The sequence below is a fragment of the Chanos chanos genome, chromosome 6, assembly GCF_902362185.1.
Source record: "Chanos chanos chromosome 6, fChaCha1.1, whole genome shotgun sequence".
NCBI lineage: Eukaryota > Metazoa > Chordata > Actinopteri > Gonorynchiformes > Chanidae > Chanos > Chanos chanos.
In genome coordinates, this window is record NC_044500.1 from 12,380,176 (window position 1) to 12,400,089 (window position 19,914).

Here is a 19,914-nt window from a genome sequence, read left to right on the forward strand (position 1 = left end):
GAGAGAGAGAGGAAGAGAGAAAGAGAGGGAAACGTCCATTCTTTCTCTCCCACTGGGCCTGACTGGGCTTTCATATTCCTTGGTTCTTACTCTCTTTTTCCTCCTCGTTCCCTCTCCCTCCCCTCTCTCTGACTCTCTCTCTCTCTCTCTCTCTCTCTCTCTCTCTCTCTCTCCCCTTCCTTGTCTTTTCTTTCTTGCTGTGTTGTGTGTGCATGTGTGTGTGTTATTATTTGAAATTAAATGTGTGTGGAGAGGCCGTGAACAAGTCACGTACATCACACATTTCTGAGAGTTTATGCGTGTGTGTTTGTGTGTGTGTGTGTGTGTCTTTTCTGATCTATTCTCATGTAGTTAACATATGATGGGGTTGTTTTGAGTAACTCTGAACATACATGCATTCATTCTCTCTCTCTCTCTCTCTCTCTCTCTCTCACTCGCATTCACTCACTCACACAAAAACACATGCACACTCTCTCTCTCTCTCTCTCTCTCTCTCTCTCTCTTTCTCTCATAATTATTAATGGATCATAATTTCCAGAGAAGCCAAATAGCTAAACAGAAAGATGACTGATGGTGGGCGCTCCCTCCATGACTGTTTAAAAGTGAATCACAGATACTTTTTCTTAAAATCTTCCCAAGAGAATACAACTATCCTTATGATAGCTGCCAATGGGGTGTTTCTCTCTCTCTCTCTCTCTCTCTCTCTCTCTCTCTCCCCCCCCTCTCCACCCTTTACTCCCCCTTTCTCTGAGGAGGTGGGCCACTTCTTTGGCCCCTGAAAAAGAGCACCTGGGGAGTGTTTAAAAATGTAACGTCCAAGATATTCCGGATTTTTCTGCACCCTTTCTAATACGAGGTCAGAGTGGCATGCTCCTGAGTTAAAAGGGCCCCCTTTCTGTTACCTGGGGTGGAACTGAGTTTCCTGCTGCCAGTTTTTCCAGGGGATGAATAATGGAGAGGGGTCACAGTGGGGTCCTGACTCTCTGGATGTACAGTCACCTCCCCAAGGCGTGTAGGCACCATACCCCGCATATTAACCATGGGCCCACTTCTTTAAGGTCCACCCTACGCAAATGACCTCTAACGCAGGAACTATACAACCACCCTCCATCATATACTCATTTATTCTACCTTTTACACTGCCCCTCTGTCCATATATGGACATTTCATTTCATTACTGTCAGCTATAGCCACACAAGAAATTCATTACTGCTGTTCATTACAGTCAGTTCATTTTTCAGTTACACATTGCTTGAGCTAAAAATATTCATTTTGCCCATTAACAAACATGCTTTTTCTTGTAGTTTCCTGCCTTGTGTATTTCGGTGTGTTTTTTATCCAGTTATGTTTGGTATAGGATGATTATGTGTACTATAGAAAGCCATTGCTCATTTTAAAGGCGGCGAGAGTGAGAGGGAGATGAACGGGGAGACGGAAAGAGGGAGCGAGAGAGAGAGAGAGAGATGGAATCAGGAAGAGCAAGCTGTTATGAGAGGATGCATTGATTTACAACTCTATAAAAGGCACAGTGAATTATTGAAAAGAAGATTACATGCATAAACAGCAAGGATCAATATGTCTCTTTGCACTTTTGAAGTCTGTCTCCATGCTAGGCTAATGCACAGAGAGCAAACAGGGACGACTTTACGTACACTAAAGCATACAGACACACACACACACACACACACACACACACACACACACACTGCCCCGGGCACATCTTGTCCATGTGTCCTCCACTGTTCGATGTCTTTGTGAACACACATACACACAGCTGTGTCTTTTGTTATCCTTCAGTAGGATATAGTGCTTGCTGACTGGAGCTGTAATGGTTTATTGACCATAGCGTCCCGCCAAATGGGCTGTGTGTATACTGGACACTGGTACCAGACCATGCTCCAGACAACTGTCATTTCCCTATCACACACACACACACATACACGCACACACACACACACACACACACACATATTCATTCACCTACTCTAACCTTGTCTCGTTTGGACTGTTTAGGGTGATTGTCCATACTCTCAGTGGTCAGGCACTGAATCCCCATTCTAGACAGACAGGTTAACAGCAGACAGGCAGCACACTGACCTGTACACCCCAGAGAGGAAGAGCAGGGCGACAGCCAATCGCATTCTATCTGAGGACAGGCCTCTTCTACGTGTATGTCTGTGTGCTTTTGTCCCATGTGTATCCTCATCACTGCTTGAACATGGCATTTATGCATAATGTCCTGTTGAGGAGTTCTCTTTCTAAGGTGTGAATTTGTGGTTAGGTATAAAAACATGCATACCTTTTTCTTTTTGTGTTGGAAAAGAACCCAGATCCAAACTATACTGAAGCTGTAGCTAGTTCATTTAGTGAAGCACAGCATGGTGGTGTTATGTTTGTGTGTGGAGCCAAATGAAGAGTGGATTAAAGCTAAGTAGTGCGTGTGTGTGTTTGTGTGTGTTTTTTTTTTTTACCTCACCAGTGTGTCTTCAGATGAGACAAGAATCCCTGGTCTGAACATCACACACACACGCACGCACATGTGTATATGTTTATCGATGTCTTACAGTAAATTTCCAGGAGAATTTGAATATGTGAATATTGAACATGTGAATTTATTGACGTGTTTATGCACGGCGGTAGACTTCACGGCAGTTGTCAGGAACCTGGGGTGTCAAAGTATCTTATTACAATTCGGAATGAAGAATAGTAAATAAAATTCACCCCTCCCCCCCTCCACCCAGTGAGATGTTTGTCCCCCTTACACACCTCTCAAAACGCTCTCCCCACCATCTCCGTAAATATGCGCCATAAACACTTCGGATTTACAGCCTTTCCAGATGTACCAATATTAAGAAAGGACAACAAAACTTCTCAAAGTCGTGACTGAACTTTCTCCTTAAAAATGCTTAAATCTAATTTTATAGCGTCCCCACCCCACCCCCCTCCCCATCTGATTTTCCCCCTTCCGAATTAACTCTCAAAACATTACAACTAAATCAAACTTTCCCTTTCTTTAAAACAAATATGAGAAAAATCATGACTTTGGTCAAATTACCGTTGGCCTTGATTTGTTGGAATGAAGAGTGGTGATACACACAGCCTGGCTTGAATCGCTGCAAGTCTTAGCGGAATTGCCACGCTAACAGTAATTAGCTTTGTGACAAAACTGGGGCAGTTTTCCTGTTTATTTTTTTTTTATTGTTTTTTTTTCTCCTTTCTGTTTTTCTTTCTTTTTTTGTCATCTGAGGAGAAAGAGAGAGGGTGTTAATTACTCCCTCCATCCCACTTACTTACTTACTTTCTCACAGAGAGAAGCCCCAATCCCTGGTGACTAGCCGAAAACTCGCTAGCTAACGCTAATAAGGCCAGATGTGCTAGTGCTTAAAGAAGCCTGTTTACTAAACAGCCACATCAATTCAAGGCTTAAAGCATCAGATTCATGCAGATTTGCTCATTTGTCATTGTTGATCTTTTTACATTCATTTGCACATGTGTACACTGGTTTGGGGGATGATTATATGGGCAGAATAATGGGATCAGGGCCTCTCTCCTGTCCTCTGCTCTGTAACTGAACTGCTGCAAAATCCAAATCTTTATAGTATCTCTGCTATATATATATATATATATATATATATATATATATATACACACACACACACACACACACACACACATTTTTTTTCATTTTCTTTTTTTGTTTTCCCTAAATCTTTGTCATCAAACATTTAGGCCATCCTTATGACGAGTCTAAAGGCCCTACTTTTCCATAACCCCAATATTATACTGTCTCTTATTCCTTTGTTGTTCATAACTAGTAACGCAATAGAGAATACTCCAGACGGACTAGTCCTCAGTTATGCTGTATTTATATTGTGTTGTATTGTTTGGTTAAGAGGCAGTAGCTTAGGCCTGAATGCCGGTGACCAGTGATCAATGATCAGGCCCATCCTTTCTGATCTCATTGAATACGATACATCGTATGATAAAAGACGGAGTGATGAACAGAGGACAGTGTGATGGTCTCACGTAGAGTGGTGCAGAGAGACAGTGTCTTCGTCATGGATGTGCTTTTCGTACTATAACTGGACCGATTTCATCTCTCTCTTTCTCTCAGTCTCCATGCTTTCTTCCCTTTCTCCCTCTCTCTCTCTCTCTCTCTCTCTCTCTCTCTCTCTCTCTCTCGTGAGTAATTTGATTGTGGCGGATAAAGAGCTGACAACACCTCGGCAAGTGTGGGGCCAGATGAAAGGCGAGGAGGGAAGCGACGCTATAATCTGCAAACAGATTTCCATGCTTATTACACTAATGATTTCATCAGATTGGATGTGTCGGGGGAGAAAGGGAGGGAGAGAGAGAGAGAGAGAGAGTGTGTGTGTGTGTGTGTGTGTGTGTGTGTGTGTGTGTGTGTGTGTGTGTGTGTGTGTGTGTGTGTGTGGAGGGGGAGGGGGGGGGGGGTTCTCTCTCTCATCTCCTCGCGTAGCTAAATGATGGAGTCTGCACACTGACCTCTGACCAGGTGCCTGCCCGACCGTAATTGCGTGTCGCCGTGACAGACGAAATAGCCGCGCCAAACGAAAGCGTTCACAACCCATCCCTCTTTATCTTTCTGTTCTCTCTCTCTCTCTCTCTCTCTTTTTCTCACTCTCTCTTTTCCATATATTTGCCCATCTTTGCATGGGCTTGCATCACGAGTATACAGAAAGAGAGGGGAAAAAAAAGAAAAATAAAAGAAATATTGCATTAATTTTCAAATGATGATATTACGTTTAGCATGGAGCCCTCATATATCACGCGTTGAGAACTAGTCCGTTACTGTGTGCGTTTAATCTTAATGGTATCGCTGGATGTCAAGGGCATGGAGGAAATTAAATTGGAAAGTGCAGATAGACCAAAGAAGATATTATCTCTTGATGATTGTACTTTTGATAGGTATTCCAGTGAATTTCATTTTCTGCGTATGGTGAGGAGATGAGTTAGCCCCTGCATTTACTCATTTTTCTCCTACATGATTTATGTGAGTGAAGTATAAAACTTTTTTTTTTTTTTTTCCCCCTCGCCTCAGCTACCCTCCCTTAAACGGGCACTTCCTCTCTCTCTGTCATTCTCTCTCTCTATCATTCTTTCTCTCTTTTTCTCTCTCTCTCTCTCTCTCTCTCTCACCCTCTCTTTCTTTCTCTCTACACTCACACACACACGCACACACACACACACACACACACACACACAGTCATAGCAGTAAATTAATCCTATTGGATTCCATGTTTGCCCCTGTTGCATGTGGGTGTCTTTTTTTTTTCTCGTGTATATTTTGTGTGTGTGTGTGTGTGTGTGTGTGTGTGTGTGTGTGTATATGAGCGTGTATAAAAATGCACACAGTTTCTGAAGTGCAGCCACACACACACACACACACACACACACATCAGGGACTGATGCTTTGAGCAGTGGGAGAGACATCAACATCAGTGGGGATGATTCCGGAGAGACAGAGCGTGTCATTATTCAGTCTTGTTTACATTCTAAATACGTAATGAAATCTTGTTGGCAATAATGAAGGGAATAAAAGTTTGGGAAATTGTAAAAGTGGTGAAGTTTGAGAAATGAACGCCGGCCTCCAAAATAACATTTCGGGGCAGGAAAGCGTATTATTATGCAGCGGATGTGCCTGCCGGAGACACCAAGATGAACAGCCTACGCTTCCCAAAATGCTGTTAGCTCCATCCTGAAGTATGGCACATTGTAAAAAGAGCTCCATTCCATATTGAGATTATATATAAAAGTATATCCATACACAACATTATATTTTATAGACGCCCAGGCTGGACCCCCTGATAGGCGAGATTTTTTATAAATATATAAATAAACATATTGCTCTGGAGCCCGTCTCTGCCCTGATCTTATAGCCCTGGATATTAAAAACTGAATATTGCATTTTCAGAAAGGAGGGTGGTGGGGGGGGGGGTCTTTATACTGTATATATATCTATATCTATATTTTTGGCGTTTGGGTTAAGAGAGTAAGGAGGGGAGGGGGGGGGGTTGAGAGTAACAAATGAAAAATGGATCTAAATGAGGAGTAAAAAATGAAATGAGACAGAGAGGGAGAGGGAAAGAGAGGAGGTGAGACAGGTGTTGAGTGGCACGTTCGCTGTCGTTCTGTGCGGGACTGGCATTCATGTAACCGCTGGGATTCCGTACCCTTAAGAGTTTATACAGGCCGCAGTGAGAGAGAGAGAGAGAGAGAGACAGACAGATAAACAAACAAACAAACAAGGGAAAAGATAATAGGGCAGGGCACTCTACCGGCTCCAAGAGTCCAATAATCAAGCACCACAGCTCTTCCTTTCTCTGTCTGTCTGTCTCTCTCTCTGTCTCTCTCTCTCTCTCTCTTTCTATAGTGCAATAAAAATCATTGAAATAAAGCAGGACAGCCATTGTAATCTGTTTGTGCCCTGCATCTTCAAAGAGAGAAGTCGAGAAAAGATTATCACACGACAGAGGGGGAATACTTTAAAAATATTACAGTGTGGCTTCACACTTTGTTGAGATGTGTGATTTGTGACGTGTGAGAATTGTCCCACTTTAATGTTCTCTCTCTTTTTACTTAGAGGGTTTTTTTTTTTTTTTTTTTGTGGTCAATCTTAAACAGTGGCTACAGATTGTGGCCTCAAAACCACTATTTCAGTGAAAGGTGAGCACCATTTTAATGTAAAAAAAAAATGTAATCTTAATGTATGCTGTCTACTCATGTTTTGTGTTTTCTGACAGCAGAAGGGGGGAAAAAAAGACAGAGAGACTTAGCCAGACCTCACCTGAGACAGTTACAGCTAAGAAACCACCCCCCTCTCGTCACATACAGAAAACCACCAGGGTCGATGAAGCAGATAAAGAGAGTGTGAACTTAAACAGAGAGCAAGGAATGAGAGAGAGAGAGAGTAAAAAGAAGAAAGAGAAAAAAAGAACAAAAAAACAAAAGAAGGAGGAGAGAGGCACGGTAGTGAGTTTTAGTGTGTGTTAATTTGGCTGGTTGGATTTGGATTTAAGGCTAAAATGGGTGTGTGTTTGTGTGCGTGTGTGTGTGTGTGTGTGTGTGTGAATAGTAACACATCCAGAACTGAGTCACTGGGTCTCTGGACCAAACGTGTCTCTTTCCTACCCAGTCACAGTCGTGTCAAAAAGACACTGTAGCACTACATGGCCTGCGGTGATGTTCTACATTAATACTAGTCTACAACGACTGATTAAAAGAGACCACATTTTTACCATACATTTTTACATTCATTAAGCAATTTAATTTTGTTTTCTTTTTTTTTTTAAGCCCGCTTTTTTTTTTGAAGCAATTTTATTTGTTTTATTTTTTCCATAAAGACACATTAATAATTAATAATTTGTTCTGTAATCTCAATAATCTGCTGGCTGAAAATGGATTATTGTGTGTTTATGAGCCTCATTCTTGTGTGCCTAATTAAGTTCATTATGATTACGAAAATTATGAAATTTTGTGTGTGTGTGTGTGTGTGTGTGCGCGCAAGTGTGCGCACGTGCATGTGTTTGTGTGTGTGTGTGTGCGTGAATGAAAGACATAGTGGAGGGACATTATGTGAGCTGTGCTGTGGGAGGGGTCGTACCTCTAAGCATTAGCAGGTACAGCAGAGTTTGGCTGTCACACGCGTTAATATGAACAAAACATACACGACTCTCACTCTTTATCGACCTCACTGATCTAAACCACAACAAAAATACAAACTATAACGATAAACCATGATAAAAGTCTCCCCATCCTTTGTGACCATCTCTCTCTCGCTCTCTCTCTCTCTCATGTTTTCATGCGGGAGACAAACTTTTACCTTCGTTTGACCCCCTAAGACTTCTCAGGGGGAGGTGTTTTTTTCAGCCCCTCTGACAGGGTGAGAGAGCTGAGGTAGATCCCTCTGTCTCTTCTCTCTTTCTTTTTTTTTTTTCTCCCCGAGTTTGTTTTTGTTTGATTGGCGCCTGTCTAATTGGAGGGCAAATTCACTTCTAATGCGACAGGCCTGGAAGGCCCAGCTGGAGACATGTGTATGTTTTTGTGTGTGTGTGTGTGTATGTGTGTGTGTGTGTGTGTGTGTGTGAGGGAGAGAGAGAAAGAAAAGAAGCTGAGGCCCCAGGGGACCACAATTAAAAGGGTTTTAGCATTTGTTAATGATTTACAGCCGTGATACCATTAACCGTCGCCCACCGACATAGCCTTCCTCATCTTCTTCATCACCATCGTCATCCTCCACTGCGGCAGCAGCATCATCATCATCCTCACAGTTTTGTTTTTTTTTTGTTGTTGTTGTTTTTTGTTTTTTTTTTTTAGATAGAGATCCACTGCACTGCAGTTGAATACATGTTTGAACAATGTAAACAGAAAAAAAAAAACATACATAAGCACACATTTTAAATATTGAAAATGCTCCAATTATTTCTATACTGAGTAAAGTCTCTCATATCCCCAGATGCATAATATATTGATAACATATCAAATTTTTCAGATATGTCCTTTAGACTCCTCAGAGAAATAGACACGGAACCGCTCAGTGTCAGATGTGAGCGAATGAATGTTTAAAGAGAGCAGGGACAGAGAGATTGCGTGTGTGTGTATGTGTGTGTGTGTGTGCGTGCGCGCGCGCGCGCGTGCGTGCGTGCGTGTGTGTGTGTGTGTGTGGCTTTATTTACGTTGAAATCAGAGACAGCTGGAGAGATAAAAGAGTTGCCCATGACCAGACTGGGCGTTTAGAACAGTTGTTTCATTCCTCTCCTGTGACCTGTTGGTTTTTGGTTTTACCCAGCCTGGGCACGGCCCACTCAGTTCAACAGCTCTTTATCGCGCCCCTGGATGATATAACGTACATAGCCGTCGCAGAAACTGAACAAACACGTGCATGGCTGGGACAGAGGATGGAGAAACATTGAGTCAAGTGTTACATTCCTTCAGAAACATCTTTAAATTTGCTCTGGGGAAATGATTTAATAAGTTGATTTATTTTAGTTTTAGCTGGGTTCAACCCCCCCCCCCCCCCAAGCCTGTGATCTATATGCTTCTCTCTTGACATAGTCACTGCAATCCAGTCTCTCTCCCTCTCTCTCCCTCTCTCTCTCTCTCTCTATCTCTCTCTCTCTTTCTTTCTCTCTCTTTCTCTTTTTCTCTCTCTCTCTCTCAGATGGGCAGCCGGCTGTGGCACATACCCAGAGGTTCTTGGCAGTCAGTTCCCTCTTCATAATTTGACATGTTTATCTAACTATTATTGCCGTATCCATCCGTCACGTAATGAGACAAACAGTTGCGTTTTTCTTCATATTAATGCTCATTTTTCCTCTTTTATCCGTCGCCTCTTTTTTTTCCCCCTCCGTTTCGGATAGGGAGGGAGGGAGGGAGGGAGGGAGAGCCCACTTGTGTAAATACACATGGCGTTATATGGGCTGACACTTGCCTGGGGGGCACCGTAAACAAATGCAAATGTAATTACTGAAGAAATTTCATAATAAACTGTAACTAAGATGATTGCCATGCCTGACTATTATCCAGTCACTTAAGCCTTCTCATGTGTTTTTGCTGCAGTCTCATTACTGCAGCAAGATGTAGTGTTATTGTAATCACTGTTGTATGAATGAAAAAAAAAAAAGAAAAAAAAGACTGAAAGACGGAGGGATGAGGAGGAAACGGGCGGCCTATCTGAGAGGCCTGCCGTATACATCCCCTCCCACACAACTTTCGTTTTCCACGGCGTCATGATTGATAAATTCATCTCGAAAAAGAGACGAATCCATCTGATACCTCGTTTTAATAGCGATAGGGTTGGGGTGGGGTGGGGGGGGGGGGTGCAGAGGAAAAAAAAAAAAGAAAGAGAGAGATGCACGCCGGGGCGGAACAGGGAGAAGAGGCACCCATGTTTTTTGAAAAGCTATTGAGGCCCGGAGTGTCGGAGCGAGGAGATTTCAAAGAAGAGGTTGACATGTTTGTCATCTAAGACACAGGAGAGTGACAGTTTTACATTAAAGCGGGTCATTATATTTCTCAGCCGCCAAGGAAAATGACATTTTTACAAAGTGACAACTTTACAGTTTGATAAATCAAATTTATGCTGAATAATGGGTGTCAGGACTGTCAGCGTCGCCTTCCCTCCGTTCGCCGCGCAGAAAACGATCCCCGCTCAGGATCCACATTCAAATTTGATCCTATTAGCATTTAATTTCTCTCTAATCCTACACACACCCTGCACTGAGGCATTATAACACCGCCCGAACCCCCCCCCCTTTTCATCGCTCGTTCAGTTGTGAGCAATCTATGCACCCCCCACCCCCCCCCCCCCCCACCCCCCCCGCGTGTCGCCTCATAACTTCTTTACCCGCCCAATCCCTCTTTTTTTGACAATTAAGAGCTGCAAATCTAATAGCGGGGATATTGGAATTACACGGGATCCTTTCTTGAGCGGTGTCAAAAAAAAAGAAGAAAAGAACAGAAAAGAAAAAAACTGATTCCGACACCGGCTGTCTATTTTTCAAACCTGATCCGCGCGCCAGTCTGTGCATGCTCACACACACACACACACACGCATGTACAGCATCAGCCTTTTTGAATGTATAGTTATCTGGGGGGGTTTTTTGGCTTGATAAGTGAACTTGTTACTGAAACTGCTGTAACATCGATAATTTTGAGCTTCCTGTTTTTCGTAGAACAAGAATTTTTTTATTCATTGTGTTGCTCAAAACTGCACAAAAAGCCCGTAGATAAGTATAACATGTTTCCAAACTGACAGTTCTCTTTGTGGCAGTTTTAAATGATGTTTGATTGTACGAATTAAGATTTTTGGTCGCAGAGATTTTGTCTTTTTTTTTTAAATTCTTTATTCTTTTTAGTTTTTATTCTTTGAATGTAATTGATTTTACAGGAGTTGAAAAGACCCAGATGACTTCTGTGATGTAGCATAACCGAAAAGCATAACTTTTTAAGTTTCAAATAAAGAAGTGATAGTTATAAAAGAAGTTATATGACTCATCCAAAATGAACAAAACAGTTAAAGTGTGCTTTCTCTTTCTCTCTTTAGACTCCAGCAGAACAGGCAAAGGTTCGTCTCCAGCTGGTTCTACAGGCTGCAGGTATGTCACTGTTCTCACGCCATCCAGACATATTCTCTCGTCAGCATCTGTGATCCAGCGGAACTCTTCATTATGCAACAAACCTTCTCTTTACATTTCCCTAAACTCTTTCAATGAGTTAAGTTTCATTTCAGATTGAACAAACCACACAGAACTGTGGTTATGTTAGAAAAATAATATACATACGCACTCTCTCCCTCCCACCCTCTCTCTCTCTCTCTCTCTCTCTCTCTCTCTCTCTCTCTTTCTCTCTCTCTCTTTCTCTCTCTCTCTCTCTCTCTCTCTCTCTCTCTATATATATATATATATATATATATACATACACACACACACATATATAGTTTTAATACAGTATCACCCTGAGTGGAGACTATATAAAGGAGAGCTCAGACGTGTCATAGCTGTTAGAGACTTTAGCAGTAATTCCTTGAAATGCCTCGCTTGAATGATTCAGTGGCTGCACTTTAAGCCATTAGCATTACGGTCGGAGATAGTTTGCTGAGCAGTTACAGCTGTACTCAGATCAGCGGCATTGTCCAGAGACTTTAACATTAGCGTGTCACTGATACAGACAGCGAGACGGAGTGCTTACTCAGGACCAGCGAGGAGGCAGACTGTTTCTGTCAGAGGAGAGGAAGATTATCTCCATTTCTGGCCAACGGAATCTGACTGAGCACTCAAACACACACACACACACACACACACACACACACACACACACACGCCTGGTCAAGGGGAAGAAAGACATGCTAGGATGAACTGTGGTTCTATATTAATGCAAGTCAAACATCTTCTAAACGGAGCCTAGCTGACTCCACCTGGTCCAATGGAAGCGGCCTGTGATTACTTTTACATTTAGACACAAGAGCATTGAGTACACCCTTACAGTTTGGCATGAGATGAACAATTTGTTAGACTTATCTGCCGAAGAGCTTGACTCATACAGAATCACTGGGAATTCTGGAATTATGTTAGTTTCTGTAAATTCTCTAAACAGACCTATCAATGAAGGTTTGATCAGTGTTAAGCCAACAGCTGGACACATTAAATCGTTCATGTTTGTCATCAGTGGCATATTGCAGTGATGTTTAGGTTCAGATTGGAAACATATGGAAGAGGGAACACTATACTGGTATCATGAAGGTTGGTTTTTATTGAACTCTCCTCGTGTGGGTTTTTAAATGTGTGGTTGTGAGAGAGAGAGAGAGAGAGAGAGGGAATGAAAGAGAGAATGACCCGTCATCTGCAGGATAGCTGAGAACAGCTGGAGTGCAGGAATTTGCCCTCACACCAGTATGCACACACACACACATACACACACACACACACACACACACACACACCGCAGGTGCACACCGTTCATTTTGACATACCGTGGCGTAGCAGCAACTGCGGCATAATCACATTTACATACACACAAACAAACCACAACAGTAACACTTGCAGAGACCAAAAAATACAGTCCAAAAATGGCGTCAACCTCAAACAGGATCCCAGACGGCTTAAATTCTCCCAGTTCGGCTGTGTGTATATCCGACTCGGCCCTTTTCAAATGGCTCTAAGAACGGAGAGGGAAAGTCATATTTCATCATTTGAGTTGTATATATTCTGTCTTGCCTCTTTTGAGAGCTTTGATTACGAACCAGATGTGACAGCCTGCTATTACGTTAAAGGAAAGTCCAATCCTTTTGTGTGCTCTGTGTGTGTGTGTGTGTGTGTGTGTGTGTGTGTGTGTGTGTGTGTGTGTGTGTGTGTGGCTAAGCCCAGCTGTCAGTCGTACAGGAAACATATTAAAAGTACTACAAGTCATATATCATGTCCATACCACCCACTCATGAGATCTGTGAAAGACATCCTAAACACACACATACTACTGACATTTAAGCTCTTTTACACACACACACACACACACACACACGTACACACACACAGGTACACACACACACACACACACGTCCTGAACTTGGCTGCAGCCATGTCAGCGAAGTTCATCCGTGCTCTTTGGAAGAGAAAGAACCAAATTAGCATGGATAGAGAGAAAGGGAGGAGAGAGGGCGAAGAGAAAGAAAAAAAGAAAAAGAAAGAGAACCCCCCCCCCTTCCATAAAAAAAGAATCAAATTAGGAAAGGAAATAGCACAAATAAAAGAAAGGAACGAATAAGTAGAAAGAAAGAATAGAAGAAAGGGAGGGATGCTGACAGAGTTCTGGGGTCTCCATATTTTCCTAATTTCCTCTGACTGAGTTGAGTAATTATTGTTTATATGGCTCTTTCTCTGGCCTCTGATCAAACTCAGCAGTGGAAAGGGGTAAAACCAAGACCTCTGCACATTGTCATTAAACCCAAAACCTTACCCTACCGAGGAAAACTCGATCTGACACACATTCAGCAAGATAAACATTTCAGAAGGGTTTTTTTTTTTTTTTTTTTTTAAAGCATCAAGACAATTACGTTTAGAATACCCATGTGAAACTTCAGTTTGTCGCCACAAATCGATTTATCTCCCTTTCACGTTTCAAGTATGTTTCAGTGATACACATGAGGAATCACATGTGGTTTAAAGATATATGGGGAATGTAACCATAGGTGCTCTTTAAAATGATAAAAAAAAAAAAAAAAAAAAACGTCATGGAGAAAGGACCTTCCAAGACACTCACGTGGGCCGGGCCTGTCATTTCTGGGGTTAGAACGCGAAAAAGAAACCTTCGCAAACGAACAACCTTTCGCTGCTAAACGTCTGTCATCGCAGCCTATGATGTTTTTCCATGTTTTACCCGGTCTTTATTTGCAGATACTGTTACAAACTAGTTATCTGTATCATCAAACATTTATACATCTTACATCCATTCATCATCATCCCAAATATGAATTTGCCCGTGTTTTCCCCTGCAGCGTCAATTTCGACATGGATACTGTAAACCGTTAAATCACGAAACGCATCTTTTACGGCGAGATTCTGTGGCGGGCTTGAGACGGCCGCCCCTGACCTAAAATACTTACACTAAAAGCGATCCACCGTTATAGTCTCCAGTGAAGGGCAGCTAAAGCGGGCTTAGAGGACCAGATGGAAGGGTGTTAGTTCCAGTGTGGGGTCTGGACTACCTCTCTCTCCTTGTAATAAACCCTTTTATGATCGACGGTTGCCAGTTTTAACCGGTCCGGAGGAGACGTCGGTCCGCAAAAAGCTTGGGACAGATTTTAGAGAGAGATTGAATCGATCTCTTTCCCTTTCTCTCGCTCTCTCTCTCTCTCTCTCCTCTTTCTGTTGCCCATTTCTCAATCTTTCTCTAGAGCTTAATCGTGGAAAAAGTTTCAGCTTAAAGGTTTACCTCTCTGTGTATGATCTAAGTACTAAAATTAAAAAAATGATATAAAAGATCATTAATAAGGGAATCAGCCATCACCATTATAAAGTGAAAAGCAGCATGATATTATACGTCTTAATGTTTTGATCTGATTCTGTGACTATGTATGCCTTCGGTATTCTGGAACTCTATTGGTCTATATTCTTCTCTCCATGTTATCTGAGTCAGTGTGGGATATCTGGAGTCAAGCTTGATTGCGTGTGACTAATCTTAGTGGCGCGCGCGCACGTGTGTATATAGTTGTAGTTTGTTCTGCGTGTGTGTCTGTGTGTGTGTGTGTGTGTGTGCGTGTGTGTCTGTGTGTGTGTGTGTGTGTGTGTGTGTGTGTATGTATGGGGTGTCTGGTGTAATTGATGAGATGCGCCGAAGAGCGTGATTGATTCTCACCCGCGGTAGCTTGTAATTGTGATGTCACAGTAATGATCACATCCTGTCGTCACTTGTTAGCAGAGTTTACACTAGGTGTCTGTCTGTGTGTATGTGCGTTTCATCAGTTTGTATGTCTCATTTTGTCACAGAATTAAGGCCATCGTTTTCCCCCAACTCCCCGGATAGACAGGCTACAAGAGTGAATCACTGAGAACACTGACAGCTCTCTCTCTCTCTCTGTCTCTCTCTCTCTCTCTCTCTCTCTCTCTCTCTCTCTCTCTCTCTCTCTGATAGAGCAGATGTTGGAGGTTTTTGAATGGTAATGTCCTACTGAAGGAGAGCTGTTCCATGTTTTAAGCCCCCTGTCTCTCTGTACGCCCGCCAGTCACTTTCCTTCTTTATGTTCCCCTCGCCTTTTTTTTTTTTTTTTTTTAATTCCTGTCTTTTTCTCAGAGGTCTCTTGAGATCTCTAAATCCTGTCCCCGCTGCTCCTACTCCCTTGGCTGAGTGTGTATGTGTGTGTGTGTGTGTGTGTGTGTGTGTGTATGTTGATGGACTCTTGTAGACTGTGTGGAGCAGATCATCCCACAGTAAGCTGCTCAGGTTCTTTTGTGGATGGGGTCTGTAATGAGCCCCCAGTCTCTCTCTCTCTCTCTCTCTCTCTCTCTCTCTCTCTTTCTCTCTCTCTCCCTCTCTCTCTCTCTCTCTCTCTCTCTCTCTCACTAAAGCTCTGGAGCCCCCCTGCCATCCCCAGAACCCCTTGGCCCCTCACTGCTCCTCTGTGAAAGCATTGTGCTGATATGTTTATGGGTCACTTCCTGCTTGGCCTGCTTTGTGGAAATGTGCACCCCACCCTCCAACAGACACACACACACACAAACACACACACACACAAACACATATATACAAGCAAGTAAACATGCCCATGGCTTTCTCTCCAGCAAAGACTTGTATTCACTAAACATGTAGCGTCCTGTGCCGTCTTGTTTTGTTTTTTTTTGGTGCTATTCTTGTTTATTTATTTGTCTGTGTATGTGTTGTTTTTACCTATGTCCTGCCTAAACAGTGGGTCAGTGAGTGACAGTCATGATGTCTGTGCTAAGAATATAAATGATCTGTATGCCCGATCTCACATAGATATCTGCTTTAAAAATGAAAAAGGTTTGTTGTCAGTGGAGTGTCTGTAAATGTACAGATATTTCTATATTTTAAAGATATTTCATTTATTTTATTTCAGTATATATATATTACGTATTGCTTGTTTGATACCTCTGTAGGTCAACAAACAGGTTCACCAAAGTATAGTAAGTGATAATATGATTTTAAAAAGCTTTTCACCCTGTTTATATCCATGCCAACCAGTAAATCTTTTAAGTCAACATACGATCTTTCTTCTCGACCCCCCCCCCCCCCCACACACACACACACACACGCACACACACACACACACCACGCCCGTCTCACGTTCACTTTCTTATCTTCGCCTGCTTTCGCTTCTCTCTCAAATTTAGTTTGAAAATCTGAATAATCAATTTCTGTGCGCCTGTATCAGTTTCACTCACGCACACGCACACTCCCACGCTACAAAAAAACGCCGTACCTTTTCTGTCTCCAGAATGTTTTGCCCTCAGGTTTAACGAATTAGTTTGGTTTGGGTGTCAAATTCAGTCAAAATAAACTAGCTCTGTGGTTCACTGATCCTTCTTTTTCCTCAGATGAAAAGAAAGTGTTTGCAAAAAGACTCACAAAGGATTCAAAGGTCAAAGGACATGAAAACTTTTCAGGGGGAAAAAAACATAGTTCGCTTTAAACCTATATCCCTCACATGCTAAAATAAACTCTCCAGAATTGATTATATTAAACGAAGTGGCGTCCCACTTGAGCGTTCGACATTGTTTTAAACGCTGTTTTAAAGTTACTCCCGACACCCTCCTCTGACAAGACAGAGCTCCAAAAAGATTAGTTCATGCTTGTTAGAGTGTCCTGTTGGCAGCTAGTGGGGTCCCAGGGCGGAGTTGTGATTTGACTAATTCTTACACGGTAAATGGAAGCTTTAAGAGGCTGGGGCACGGCAGGAGTCCGACTCACTCCAAAACCGACTGCAACAGATGTGAGCTCGCCAGACCACATACATGGAGGGTGTCACCTTTCCCCTACTCGGTCACACACACACACACACACACACACACACACATACGCACACATACGCGCGCGCGCTCACACACTCAGGAACTCCCCTGGAACTAATGGACTGATGTGCCGTGCTCCAGGCATGGACTGGCTTTGTCCAGACGCTCGAAGGAGGGATGGATTAAACGAGACACGTTCTTCCTCTCTCTCTCTCTCTCTCTCTCTCTCTCTCTCTCTCTCCACCATCTCGTTTGGTTTTTGTTGTTGTTGTTGTTTTTTTTACATTTGTTAATTCCCCACCCCCATCCAATCCTGCCCATTCTCTCCACTCCCAAAAGCCACATCTTTACACTTTTAGCATTGTTTATTTGTTTGTTTGTTTGTTTTTTTCTTTTTTTTTCAGCCTTGGTGTGAAAAACTCTCCTCGCATTACTGTATGTTGCACACTGTGTCTATTCAGAGACATTTGACAATAATAATTGTGTGGATTGGTGCTGTGTAGATTGTCTTTTATACTTTAATCTGGATGAATGTTCCCATCCGCATCATCAGAGGGATCATGGTACACGCCCACTCTCCTCTCCACACGAGAAGAAAACATTCTCACCGCGAGGATCCGGCGCTTTCCTTTCTTCGCATGTCCACTAACCCAGAGGAAATTTAGCTTTTCAATACATATCCATCTCCAAATCTCTTTGAAATGTTTGGCTTTGAAAAAATTTAGGCTCGACGTGAAATTCCATATTTTAAGGGCTTTTGTATTCGGAAATGATCTTATACATTTTTCGACCGAGTTTAACGCAATGCATGAAGCTTTGTTTACTTCCTTGCTATATCAAGATAAGACTTGTTTATAGACGCATGCCACGTAACTGCCACTCTTCTGTCATTTCAACCGCTCTCTTGTTATTTTGGTGGGACAATTGTACCTCATTCTTGGGAAAGCAGTTATTAGCTCATGCAGCATCAGACAAACAAACAGCATTCTTGCTTCCATACTTACATTTACACACACACACACACACACACACGCAGAAAGGCTATAAAGGTGGAATTCCTCTCTTTGGTTAAAGATAGGCTAATTGTGGAGCGACACTCTGTAATTTAGGGATTGTAGCCATTGATCTACAGGATTGATGCGTGATTACCTCACTGTTCCAGTCAACAGTCGTAATTACACCTTTCAAAAGAGAGGTCTCCACTCCCGAATACCTGAATAAGCTCTTATCAAAGAGGCCAGAGCAGTCACTTAGCCATATTAGACCCTCGCTGTGGCAGTTTGACTGATGCGCAGGCAGAGGGCTTCAGGGAAAGGAGTCCGGTAATAGACTAAGAAAGACAGCAGAATAGCAGGCCTTTTTTTTTTTTTTTTTGGTCTGTCTGCGTGTCCGGTTCTTTATGTGCAGGGGTAATGTAGAATTGATTGAAAGGGGTGTTTTACGAGCGCGAAGTCCAACGGACTCTAGGTCTAGCCTACCGAGAGAGAGAGAGCGAACTTGATGGCATCGCGTCTCGAGACTCTCAGACGTTACTAAAACGCGAAGGGGCTTTGTTTTTGACCGCGCCCGGACGTGAATGCGGCTGTTGTAATGTACAGGAGATGTGAACGTTCCATTTATTTCCAAACCATGTCTGTCTGGCATCTGCTTCGTTGATTTTGGATCGAATTGAATGGATTTTTTTTGAAGTGGTTGAATTACAGCGATACAACTTTGCCTTTCACGGGGTTTAGACGGCGTTCAAATGGGTCGAAACGTTTATGGAAGTGAGATGGTTTCGAGTTCCGCGCAATGAGTAAAAAAGTCGCGAGGATATAAATTTATTACAGGCAGGGTTTTAGCGTTCACAGGTTAATGTACGTGGATTTTCTGTGAGTCTGTGAATTTAATATGGCGTGGGGTGAACGGCATGTAAATTTAGACCAATGAGCAGTGTTGGGTTTTCAAGTCAAATACAGTGTGACACTGTGACATACTGTGATTTTTTTTAAATCATGTCTTTTGTGTCTAGTATGGAATTGTTTATGTTTTCCACCTTATCTTTTTGTCTAATAATTCAATTTTTTTTAAATCTTTTTGGACAGGGGAGTTGTCTGAAGTGTATAGGTTTACTTCAGTGAGATCAGTGGTAAACCCCTACACTGAGAAGAGTTTGGAGTGCGGGATGTGTTTTGGTGAATTCAGTGTTCTGTTTCGTGGAGTAAGTGTGTATGTTAAATGAATGATCAGTGCAGTTTGACGGGGAGAGACTGTTTAGTGCTTCCCTGTGAGTCTGCGTGGGGGTCGGAAACAGGCTGCCAGCACTTTCTTCCACTGGCAGGTTTCAAACAGCATCTGGTGGGCTCTTGAAACACAACCATACGAGTATGTTCATATCCAAATGGAACACACACACACACACACACACACACACACACACACACACACACACACAACACACCCCTTTCCCTCCTTCTTCATGTTGGTATTTAAAACCACATGGTGATATTTCTCGCTCTTTCTTTTTCCCTCTCTCTCTCTCTACTTTCGCAGTTTCAATATGTACAAATTACCATAACAGAAAGAATTGAACATTTTTAATTTGCTGCTTTCCATAATTTTTGCAACATATGGTATAAATGATTTTGATGCAAATGTATGCGCTAATTACTTGCAGATGAGTCTCAAACAGGCAAGCTATTGAAGTGGAATGAAAGCAAATTTGCAATCACCTTAAATTTTGCTAACCATTTACTGTTAAGTAAACTTTGCTAAGTAATTTAATTACCTTGGCCCACTGACTGGGATGGGGGGCTGTTGGGGAGGTGTGTGTGCGTGTGTGTGTGTGTGTGTGTGTGTGTGTGTGTGGGGCTACACTCGGTGCTTTTTGTATAAAGAGATGCTTGAGGAAGAGAAAAAAAAAAATGTAGAAATTCAGCAAGGAACATGAGCCAAA

At 42.5% G+C, this 19,914-nt stretch overlaps 1 protein-coding gene across 2 annotated transcripts in view; it reads left to right on the top strand.

The window, feature by feature from the left end:
- rsrc1 (arginine/serine-rich coiled-coil 1) overlaps window positions 1-19,914 on the top strand; it is a 102,687-nt gene that overhangs the window by 39,481 nt on the left and 43,292 nt on the right. For both annotated transcript variants that reach the window (XM_030777636.1, XM_030777637.1), the window contains exon 6: window positions 11,066-11,117. In XM_030777636.1, the coding sequence (XP_030633496.1) occupies window positions 11,066-11,117 (52 nt within the window). The remainder of the gene's footprint in view (window positions 1-11,065; window positions 11,118-19,914) is intronic.